A 12101-nucleotide genomic window follows, 5' to 3' on the forward strand; every position below is an offset into this window, starting at 1 on the left:
AGTATTCGGTCGCCAATAACCCAAAAATTGAGTACATGCTTAAGCTAGTTGTTGTCTTGGAGTACTAAATATCTTAATTGAAAAGGAAAATTTTCTATAGGAAGTTTAATCTAACAAAGTTCTAACATTGAAATAAAATTAAAGAGTAGTTTTTCTAACACTTGGTATCTTAGATCGGTCATGTTATTTAAGTTTCCATGTAAAAGATGTTTGTGAACTTAACACATGTTTCTAATGATCATCAAGCAAATTCAGCAAGATCTAAACTTCACCTTTAAAAAGTAGATGAATGCTCTATTTCATTCCCTTTGACCTCTCATCCATGACAGTAAAATCTTACACAGCCAAATTTATAAACTCACTTAAAGGATATTATGAAGAAACAAGGATGAACAGGGCTCTCAAAAAGTAACAACTATGTCAAATTTGATTCTTTGCACAAAAATGGAAAAAAAAAAAAAGACACGTATAATATAAGACTTGGCCTTCCAACAAAAATCATGTTGAATGAAATCCGAGAGTCCTTTGCCTGATCATCAAGATTTGCTCGTTATTGATTCTTAGATTTGGATTACAAAAATAGTAATGAACAACTATATTGGTGCTAAAACTAGGTTCCCCGGTTCATACAGCAGCTGGTACTTGGGATTCTACTGATTTCAATACCTCTTCACCCATTTCTTTGCATCCAACCAGTTTCTGTACAAACAAATAATGACAATTAACGAGTATTCAGATCTAAAAAACAAGGGACAAATAATTGAAAAAGTGAAACTATCCCAGAATAATTTATATCGTAATAGCCTTTCCCTTAAGTCCTAACACGTGCTAAATTATCAACTTGAGATATTTCACTAAAAAAATGAAAAACTGAGACAATCAAATCTCGAACTTAACGTTGAACATAAAAATATACTCACAGTTCCAGATGAATAAATATCACCAGTTCGGAAACCCCTGTCTAGTGTGTCTAGAACAGCAGCTTCGATTCTCTTTGCAGCATTTTCTTCTCCTAGACCATACCTCAAAAGCATTGCAGCACTGAGCACTGTTGCTAATGGGTTTGCCTTATCCTGGAAAAGAATCCATGGTGTTTCGGAATTAAAAGACATGTAACTTCAAGAGATGAAAATGTTAAGCAAAGGGCAGGCTAAACCAACCTGTCCAGCAATATCAGGAGCTGAACCGTGTATAGGTTCAAAAAGACCGGGTCCCTGTATTCATGAATTTTGACAAAGCATTATGAAAAAAAAACTTTAAAACTTCCTCTTAGATCAAAACCTTGAATAAAGTGGAAAAATAAAAAATGACCCCTTACTGATTCCCCAAGACTAGCTGATGGAAGCATCCCAATACTTCCAGTAATCATTGAAGCCTCATCAGATAGGATGTCACCAAATATGTTGTTTGTTACCATTGTATCAAACTGCAATTATTCCATAGCAGACTTTCTTATAAGCCTAACAATAATGAAGAGACACATAACCCCAGTGAGTTTATGTAAACCTAAGGCCAAACCTGTTTTGGATAGCGAACTAGCTGCATTGCAGCATTATCAACATACATGTGTGAGAGTTCAACATCGGGATACTCTGAGGAAATTGCTGTAACTCTTTTTCTCCAAAGCATTGAAGCCTGGAGAAACCATTAAGCAAAATAAATCCGTGGCAATGTACACAACAGTGGCAGTTTCAATTCAGTGTAAAGTTTAGAAACAAACCATCTTTAAATCTTTCTCAAAGAACACAATTTATACTAATTTTGTGCATTAAATGAAGAAGAATATTCTGTTAATCTAGAAGTACCTCCAACACATTTGCTTTATCAACAGAGCAAAGCTTCCCCTGCCTCTTCCGAGCAGTCTCAAATGCAACACGAGCAATGCGATCAATCTAGCAACCATATTATGTTGAATTAAAATCCAGCCACACCTGACTCAATGCAAACTTATAAAGCCACACACACACACACAGAAAGACGTGGAAAAGTATGTACACACAAAAAAAAGGGTTCAAAAGTTATTGCAACAACAAGAAAAGAAAAACTAGAAAATTACTTCATAGCCAGCATAGACCTCAGTATTAAATCCAGTCTCCTCACCATTTTCATCTTTGCCAAAACCTCTTGGCTTTCCAAAATATATACCTATATTTTAGCAGAAAAAGTATAATAAAATATATAATCAATTTATAAAAGAAAAGTAACAAACAGAATAAAAATCAAGCTATGAATGTCAATCCAAACATGCAAATTGCAGGCTAACCTCCAGTAAGCTCCCTTACAACCATTATGTCAACACCTTCGGCCACCTCTTTTTTCAAAGTTGAAGCATCAACCAACTGGAAAAGTAAATAACATAAACTGTTAAGCTTTCTTGAATGTAATAGGGAAAAGTCAATACCAAAACTGTATATAAGAAAAGTACCACACATGTTTTCTACAATCCTTAATTGTCAACATACCCAGGTGGCAGGTACTGTAAAGTACTTAAACAAACACGGAGAATTAAATGTTGTATGCATGAATTACAGTTAAGAAAGATAAAAGATTTCACCTGAGGTAAAACAGTTGCTGGCCTCAAATTTGCAAAAACATTAAGGCCTGCCCTAAGCTGAAGTAACCCAGTTTCTGGTTTCAAATGTTTTTCATTAGCATCCCATTTGTACCTTTTATTTTTCAAAAAACAAACATATCAATTAGCAAACCATACCATTTCAACACAAAAAACACACCTAAAAGAAAAAAGAAACTACCCTCCAATTGCTCCAAGAAGAACTGCATCAGTTTGTTTTGCCATTGAAAGAGTTTCTTCTGGTAATGGAACACCGGTCAAATCCAAGGCAACCCCACCCATGGGCATTTCTTGGAAACTCAAATCAACCCCTAATTAGGGGGAAAAACACCTTTAGAAATAAACATAATGTTCCAAATGTCCCAAAATTATCAACAAAGAAAAAAAAAGACAAACTTTCCACACTTCTAAGCAAATGCAAATGTGGGCATGTGATCTCAAAGTACACTTTTTTTGTTCACTTTCTTTCATTTTCTAGAGAACCAAACAAAGGAGAAACTAAACCCAATGAAATTTGAAAGGGAAAAAAGAGAAATGGACCTTCGAGAGAGGCAGTGAGGTTGAGAACATTTTTGGCAACGGAGATAATTTCAGGGCCGATTCCATCTCCGGGGAGCAAAGTGATGGTGTAGCGCCTGGATTGGGAGACTGCGGAGCACGTGATCCTGCTGGGCTTGGGAGAGTATCTGGATGCGGAGTTAGGTAGTACAAGGGGTCTGACCGTTTTCCCGTAGAATTGCAGAGTAGCCGCCATTACAGTGAGTGTGTAGAGCTCGTCCAAAGTCTGCAAAATTTTAATAATGTTGGCCAGAAAATAACCACTTTCCCACTGTTTGACTTTACAGTAATTAAAAGAGCCTCAAAAAGTTGTTCTGAATTAAGTACGTGCTCGTCCAAAGAGCACCAACTTATCCTATATATTTAGATTTAGAGAGTGAGTAAAAAAAATTTAGAAAAAAGAGCTCTAAAAATTCTGTAGAAAAAGAAACAAAAATATAAAAGAGCTCCAAAAAAGAATAAGTTTGTAAAAGGGCTGAGTGAATTTATTCAAGCTTATTCAAAATTTTAAAGTAATAGCAACTGTGAGTGCTCAAAGTCTATGTAATTTATTATTTTAATTGAAATACATCTTATATCGAAGTGTTAATCGAAGGCACCAAACATGCCTATAGTATTTATGTGTGCTAATATTACTTTTTTCTATATCACATTTCACCAAACTTAACCAACCTATAAGCTTCTTTTTTTTTTTTACTTGACCGCACTATAAAAATAGGGTGGTTTTTATTAGCATCATATTTATGTTTATTTTTGTATTAAATGTTTATTATTTAATAAAATTACTAAAATATATTTTCAACTACAAAACTTAACCAACCTATTAGCATATTTTGTAATGGTAAATTAACACAAATACGGTAAATTATAAAAAAAAAAAAATATATATATATATATAGTATCTAAATGTATTTACAAATTTATGGCACCTCTAATAAATAACCTATTATACACGGTGGCCCACTCAAACTCAAACCTCCAACCGAGTCATAAACTTTTTTTTTTTTGTAATCAGGTAAAGTTTACGTTTGTACAATATTCATGCTTCTATATAGTTAAATTTGCATCAAAACTTTATATATGATCTAGTTAAATTATTATGGAATTTACGGTCAAAAAAGTAAAACAAAAAAAACTTAAATATTTTCTTGAAACAACCTATTACTAATTTTATGATGTAAACAATTAAACAATATTCTAATCATCGTTTACAAGCTTAAAAATTATTATTACATATAAAAGCAATTTTAACATATATTTCTAAAAATATTCACAAAAATCTCTTACGTAAATATATTCTTAATATAAAATGAATCAATGTTGAATTAAACTTAATATTAAACTAATATTAGCTAGTTTGATATTAAGTTTAATTAAGTTACAGCTAACTTCATGAATTTGTAGCAAATTTTTACAAAATCTATCCCATAAATTAAATTTCAAAACTTTTAGCCTATTTTTTAAAAAAAAAAACAACAATAGCTTTGTTATTACAACCTTTACCTGAAACAAAAGACAGAAACACAATAACCATTAGAAAAAGATTTGTGAAAATTCAATGCACTGTAACTACAAATTCAAGAAATTGTAATAGATAGTTACATAGCCAAAATTTAGCAAATTATAAAAATTGTAACCAACATTTTTAGTTAACATACTAACAATAAACAATCAAAAGGTGTAACAAATATTTACAGAAACTAATAGAGTGGCTATGACCTATAGTAGATAACTAGAGTTATCAAGTTATCAACATGACCCTCTGTATTAAAACTAGGACTTTCTTGATTTGAATATGAGAGTAAAAAATAAACTTATAAAAAGAAACTTTGTTTAAAAGAAAAAGAAAAGTGATATTTCAAATTATTTTACAAATGTATGAACAAAAGGGTAATAAAATAATTTAGTCCCCCAATAGATAGAAGTTTATTGTAATGCCCTGAATTCTCCGATGTGGTTTAATGGCAGAATTAGTAGGCCGGGAGGGCCATAACTGTTTAATTATGCCATTAAATGATAATATGCATGTTTATATGAATTATATTATAATATGATGTTATATGCATGTATGTGGGTCCACATTTGAGTATTATGATATTTTGATAATTTAGCTCGTTAAGGGTATATTTGTATATTTGGGTGCATATTGTGATTTGTGAATGAGAATCCATTATTATGGAGATATATTCGAGCTATTCGGCATGAGACGGTCCTATATAATGGATTAGCGGTTTTGTCATAACGGGGTCAATTATTGGGTAATAAGAATGTTTATTTGATGATAAATTGGGAGTTATTGAGATCAGGATGAAATTCTATAAGTTTTGACTATAATGTCCCCAGGGAGGTTTTTGGGACCCCGAGCACTAGGTTTTATTTGAGGTTACTTAAGCTTGAAGTAGCTTGTCAGATAGAACATACGTTAGAAAACCTCTCGTTCTCTTCCCGTAGTTCATTTTTACCGTTCGAAGCCTTTTTGAAGAAATCTCGAGTTCTAGGAGTCGGAATCGAGCGAGGATCGAGGTATAGCGATCCTAGAAAAGATTAGAAGCTTCTTGACCGAAGGATTTGACAGGAAACAACCCAATCGAAGGTAATCTAAGTTTAAAGTTTTGAGTTTTTAGAGTTTCTAAGCTTTGAATTGGACTTTGTGAATTGTTGAGTTTTTGGACCATTGGGAAGCTTGGGAACTTTGATTTGATGATTTGGTAATGTTTAGGCATGATTTTGGAGGCTTTGGGATGTTGGAGAACGAGTTTGGGCGTGTTCTGGGTTGGGCGTCGCGACCCTGTTCTTGGAGTGCCGCGGCCCTAGCTCGAAGAAGCAGGTGGGGGAATTTGCTCTTGCTGGGCGCCACGGCCCTTGATGTAGGGCGCCGCGGCCCTTGCTTCAGTGGTGGCTGGGGGCTGCGACCCAAGGTGCCAGGGCCGCGACTCTTGAGCAGGGTTGAGCCCGTTTGTGTGTTTTGACCCCGGGAACATAGTTTTGGGCCTCGGGATTGTTCCTACTACTTGGATTAGTTTGGATTGATGTCCCGGAGGCTAGATATTGGTTTGGGAACCTATGTTGATCATTTTTTTATTGATGATGTCCCGTGTTTGATTATGACTAGGTGGCCGCTAAAGGACTAAAAGTTGATTGTTCTCTGAGGTCGTTCCTTTATTCATTCTAGCTCGAATCTGAGGTAAGAAAACTGCACCCTATGTATATATGACATGTGTGATTGTTATTGAGGCATGTTGATTGATAAATATGGACATGGATTGCATATTAAATGCTAGTGAATGTTGTTTATCTGTATATGGCACTGACTAGTCAGGGATACTGACCTAAGAGTCAGAAACGGCATAAGCGTCCTGAACGCAGGGCCGAATGAAGATTAGATCTAATCGATATCAGCATTGAATGGCTCTAAGGCATTAATTCTGTTCCGACCCTAAGGTCGATGAAACTTATAAGCGCTTGGCTAGTCTAAGACTAGTTACTCAGAGCCAGGGCTTAAGGCCCAGGTGACCGCTTGTCACATGTCTAGGGAACGATGTTCCAGGGTTACGACTCTATGGTCATGAGGAAGGTTATGTTGGTGACCAGTCACCATGCACCTATCCTGGTTAAGCTAATGAAAGGTTCACTTACCTGTTAAGCCCCAGTGACTCTATCGTCACAAGGCTGAAAGGAGTTATTCCCTATTTAGTGACTTTTGCTACTGTCACCTATCTGTTTTGGACTGATAGTCCTGGATGATTATTATGATCATTGTTGATATTATATCATGCTATATTGTGTTTTCTTGCTGGGCCTCGGCTCATGGGTTCTATGTGGTGCAGGTAAAGGGAAAGAAAAGCTCACCCAGCCTTGAGTGGAGAGCTTAGGTGGTGATGTGTACATATGCGGCCGCTTGACCACCACGGTCAAGGAGTTCTCAGAGGAACTAGGGGGTTTACCCTATTTTGCCGCTTAGGTCAGCGTGTTTGTAAATTTGAAACAGTAATGACCATTTTGAGTTGTAAATCACTTGTAAATGTTTTGATAAGCTCATGAGCAGTTATATATTTAATAAAAGATACCTTTTCCTTTTTATTGTTTTTCACCTTAACCTGTTAATAACACTTAGAGCACGTTTTTATCCAAATGACTCGGGTAGCGGGTCAAATTTCCGGTTCACCGTAACTGTTATGGGGTAACCAGGGCGTTACATTTATTTTAATTATGAAATAATAAAAAACAACAAAAAAAATCTGGAAACAACTTTTCAAAACTGTAACATATAAAACCAAATCATTCTACAAGTATACTTTTGTTACACCCAGATTTCGAGCCTTAAGAATTGTGATCTCGAAAGCTGGACTCGTAAGGAATGGACTCGTAATGTCTGGAACGTGTTCGCAACCTAGGCACCGAGCCTGCGAAGCAGGGGCAACTTCGAAGATGGTAGCCTCAAAACCTTCACAAGCTCGAAAGACAGGCATCGAAGTACGTCTATTCTCGGATGACCTCGGATCAGGGATTCCGAGCCTGATAAAAGTATGAGCTCGAAGCCACATGATCTCGGGAAAATGCTATAGCTCGAAAGTCATTAAGAGACCTGGGTGAACGTGGCATTGACAATATAAGCTGATAACTTTGAATATCTTAGTGAATCATCTAAGAGAGACGCAGTCTGCATTCATTGTTGTAAATCCCCTATAATCAAGGGATATTTATTATTCAGTTATATGCTCCCTGATCTTCAGGGAGACGTTTCCTTGTATATAGGATTACAAGTTTTTAATGCCATTGAATTCATTTACATATACATAATAACTTCCCAAAACGTGTGGGATAGTATTCAGAAATCTTCTCTATAAATAGAGAAGTCATGCACCATTGTAAAAGACCGAATTTTTGTGATCTTGAGAGAAAACTCTGGAGAATTCATTCTTGAGGAATTTCCAGAGATCATCTTAAAGTTCTAATAACAAAGACTCGTGGACTAGGCAGAGTTAACTGCTGAACCACGTAAAAAACTCTTCTTATTTTATTGTGTTTTTCTGGCCATAACTATTTATTGTTTTCGTTCTCTTGTTTCACTGTTGACGAAAAGCGGCGTCAACAGTTTGGTGCTTTCATTGAGAGCCTTAAGCATTCAGCCCCTGAACGAGTTATGGCCGCTAACGATCAAAACGTTCCTGAAGAAAATTATCCGAGACGTCCTGGGAAACAGCCAATGGTAAACCTGGATGTTGAAGAGAGAAGCGAGTCCTCCGATTCTCGGGGACCACCCGCACCACCAAGGGATGAGGATATGTATTACAATCCTGAGCGGTACGTTCCCATTGTGGAACTTGAAAACTGGCAGCTGAAACAGCAGTTGGCAGAAGCCAACAAGCGGAATGAGGAGTTGGCAAGGATAGCCGCCGAGGCGCAGGCAGCTCAGCCCCCGCCTCCGCGCGAAAACCAAGCCCCTCCTCTGAGGGACATGCACATTCCTCCCCACAGACCCCGTGGGCGTCCACGAAAGAATGCTACCACAAGAAGGCCAGAACAACCTCCTGCACCAGCAGATCAATCGGCCCCCTCTAGGCCCCAGAGAAGTACCCGAGCTAGGGCCCCGGTTAATCCACCTGTGGAAGTACCTGCGGGAACTGAAAACAACCGAGCCCCTGCAGAGGCTCGGACTCAAGTCCTTGGGAGCGCACAAAAATGCAACCAACCCATCTCGGGCAAACTCCGGACCATCTAGGCCGCGAAATGGGTGGCAGCCACCATCACCCATACGGTTCCCTCCATCACCTATAAGATATCCTTCACCTCCTCGCAGGAATGTTCAAACAGTTCGAGGTGAGGACAAAAGACGTGCAGGGAGGAGACAAGGGAACAGGGAGCAGAAAGGCGCCCCTTCTGAAAAAAGCCAAACGTCTTGATCTCGCACTGCAGAAACGAGGCGGCATGGGAAAGACCCATCTCGAAATAATCCTACGACGAGTTTTACTAGTGATGACTCTGGAGATACCAACTCGGTCAGCATGCATGATCGAGGTCGAAAGAATACTGGAAGCCGCAGGAATCGCTCCGACCTACGGGAACACTTGAATCAGAGTCGGGGTAATGTTAACCCGATGAACCCGGACCTGAGGGATCGCTTAAATAGGCGTAAAGACCCCCTGCGGAGGCACAAACCTGGAATGATGATCGATGACAACCAATTCCAGACAAGACCCCTCGCGGACCCAGTCCAGGAAAGAATTGATCAGTTAGAAAAGGCCTTCAGGCTTTTGAAAAATGAGCAAGGTCAGGATCGATACGAAGATTCTGATGAGGAGCTTGAACCGTTCGCTCCCCATATTTCCAACACTCCATTTCCCCAAGGATTTCAGATCCCTCACATCCCAACGTTTGAGGGAAAGTCCGACCCGTACAGCCATTTGAGTACATTCAATACCATAATGAGAGCAAGTAACGTGGGTTACGAGCTCAGATGCATGTTATTTCCAGCATCACTGACAAGACCAACCAAAAGCTGGTTCGAAAAATAGAAAAGACACTCAATAACTTCTTGGGATCAGCTGTCTAAAGACTTCAAGAAGCAGTTCAGAGCCATGATGGGGGTTAGACCTGAGGCGTAAACCCTGAATAATGTTCGGCAGCAGCCAGGAGAGACATTGAAAAGTTACCTTACAAGGTTTAACTTGGAATTTGCACGAGCTCGGAATGTGGATGACAGCGGTCACCTAATGGCTGTCCAAGCTGGAGTTATGCCAGGAAGTGCTCTCTGGGACGACATGCAGAGGAAACCGGTGAGGTCCCTAACCGAGTTTAACAAACAGGCACAGAGGTTTGTCAATGTATAGGAAGTGAGGTCAACACTTAATGTGACTTCCCAGTCCGTAACTACAACGATAAACGTAAACTCTGCCTCAACCTCGGTGGACCCACCAGCTTCAAAGCCTGCTGCGGAAAACCCTTCCAAGAGAAAAAAGAACGAAGGGAGTAACCCCGAGGCCGAGGGAGGAAAGAAAAAGAAAGGGGAGAGATATTTCTCCATGTACAAAGTGTACACCGAGCTCAACAAGTCTCGGGAGAACATATACCTGGCTAATGAAAACCAGGTCCCCTTCAGGCCTCCAGACCCTATGAGAAATCAGAAGTCCAAGAGGGACTCCAGCAAATATTGCCGATTTCACAGAGACACCGGGCATACTACTGATGAATGTCGACAGCTGAAAGACGAGATCGAAGGATTGATCTCGAGAGGTTACTTCAGACAATATGTCAAGAACCAGAGTACTAATCAAGCGTCCACGAGCCAGAGAGCAGCTGTGCCATAGCTCACACAAAACAACAATTCCCGACCCAGGGAAGAAGATAAGCCCCCTCCAATTGATGGAGAAGATGTAATAACCATCTCAGGAGGGCCTCATCTCACGGGAGTGGGCAGAAATGCCCAAAAGAGATACGTTAACGAGTTGAAGACTGGGGACGGGTCTCCTTATGAACCCGAACCTAGAGCTCCAAAAAGTAAAAAGATTGAATCCCAACCAATAATCTTCACTGAGGAAGACGCGTCCCATGTTCAATTTCCTCACCATGATCCACTGGTCATCACCCTCCAGCTGGCAAATAAAAGGGTCCACCGAGTTCTCATAGACAATGGGAGCTCAGTTAATATTCTCTATAAAGCAACCCTTGAAAAGATGGGACTCTCCCTTCGCGACCTGAAAGCATGTGCGACTACGCTATACGGATTTTTAGGAGAAGGAACCGCCTGCATGGGATCCATCGAACTCCCCGTGACCTTGGGAGACTACCCGGTATCAACAACCAAGATGATGGAGTTCGTGGTAGTGGATCTACCTTCAGCCTACAATGTGTTGCTCGGGAGACCCGCCCTGGTTGGGCTGGGGGCAGTCTCATCAGTAAGGCATCTGGCCATTAAGTTTCCGACCCCTAGTGGCATCGGGACATTGAAGGGAGATCAGTTAGCTGGAAGGGAATGCTACAACATTTCCTTAAGAGGAAATAAATAGACGAGCGCACAAGCACTTGTCATTGTTCAAAGTAAAGACGGGACGGTCTTAGAGATTGATGAAGAAATCGATCCAAGGGTTGAGGAGAAAGCTGACCTCGAACCCTTAGAAAAGCTTGAAGAGTCTGATCCCTCGAAAAAGGTAAAGGTTGGAAAATACCTCCAGGAAGAAGCCAAATAGCAACTAATTTGCTTTTTGAAGAGAAACCAGGACGTCTTTGTTGGGGTTTTATGCCCTAATTAAAACCCAAATTCTTTGTAATCTCATTTTTATTATCAATAAAAGAATATAAATCATTTTTTGACTTGGTCAATCACTTTGCTCACATGTTTTATTTTCATGATTATTTGTTTAATATAAACTTCTATTAAATCCCGAGCATATAGCTAATCTTATTTATAGTGAGGTAATCACGGTGGAATATAAATATGATTATATGTTCAAAAATAAGTTAGTCCTAAGATTAGTCAGTGCACCGGATTTACACTGACTTGCCAATCTACGATATGATCTACTTACACATTACAGTGTTATGTTCTTTCCAGAACATTAGCAAAGTAGATAAGATCGGATGTATTTGTTACATCGGATATGACCGATATTGACAGTTGATAAGATAAGTAAACATAACTTTATTATCTATTCTAGTCATATCATATAGTTGACCATAGGTCAATTCAATCTCAATTCTGAGTGGTTAGTATTCTAACTGATTGTATTATTTGAGTTCTTTGACTTGTTCGTTACCAGCTTACCCTACGGACTAGCCCATACTTACATCTTGGGAACTCGGTAGTATAATTGAGTGGGAGTGTTAATCATAGATATGAACATCTATAGCTTCTGATGAAGAAGTGAAACGATGGTTTCCTTTTAGTTTGGTTCAAGGTGTTAAATGATAGAGATCTCATTTCAGTAATTAAATTAGTTTACTGAAATATCATTTACAAGGAACTAAGTGTTTT

General features: G+C 38.8%; 1 protein-coding gene across 2 annotated transcripts; it reads right to left on the bottom strand.

Moving 5' to 3' along the window:
* Nucleotides 1-389: 389 nt before the first annotated feature.
* Nucleotides 390-3558, bottom strand: LOC133796431 (3-isopropylmalate dehydrogenase 2, chloroplastic). Of its 2 annotated transcripts, none has more exons than XM_062233935.1 (11): nucleotides 3113-3558; nucleotides 2754-2883; nucleotides 2555-2666; nucleotides 2264-2339; nucleotides 2057-2145; nucleotides 1806-1892; nucleotides 1519-1635; nucleotides 1319-1426; nucleotides 1161-1214; nucleotides 921-1073; nucleotides 390-699 (listed from the first exon to the last, which is right to left on the bottom strand). In XM_062233935.1, exons 1-11 carry the CDS (start codon nucleotides 3324-3326, stop codon nucleotides 625-627), a joined length of 1215 nt encoding a protein of 404 aa, XP_062089919.1. In that variant the 5' UTR covers nucleotides 3327-3558; the 3' UTR covers nucleotides 390-624. The 2 variants fall into 2 exon arrangements, with proteins under 2 accessions (XP_062089919.1, XP_062089920.1); XM_062233936.1 differs by having other exon boundaries at nucleotides 2754-2903; nucleotides 3113-3249.
* Between the last annotated feature and the right edge of the window lie 8543 nt (nucleotides 3559-12101).

This window comes from Humulus lupulus, chromosome 8, assembly GCF_963169125.1.
Source record: "Humulus lupulus chromosome 8, drHumLupu1.1, whole genome shotgun sequence".
NCBI classification, from domain to species: domain Eukaryota; kingdom Viridiplantae; phylum Streptophyta; class Magnoliopsida; order Rosales; family Cannabaceae; genus Humulus; species Humulus lupulus.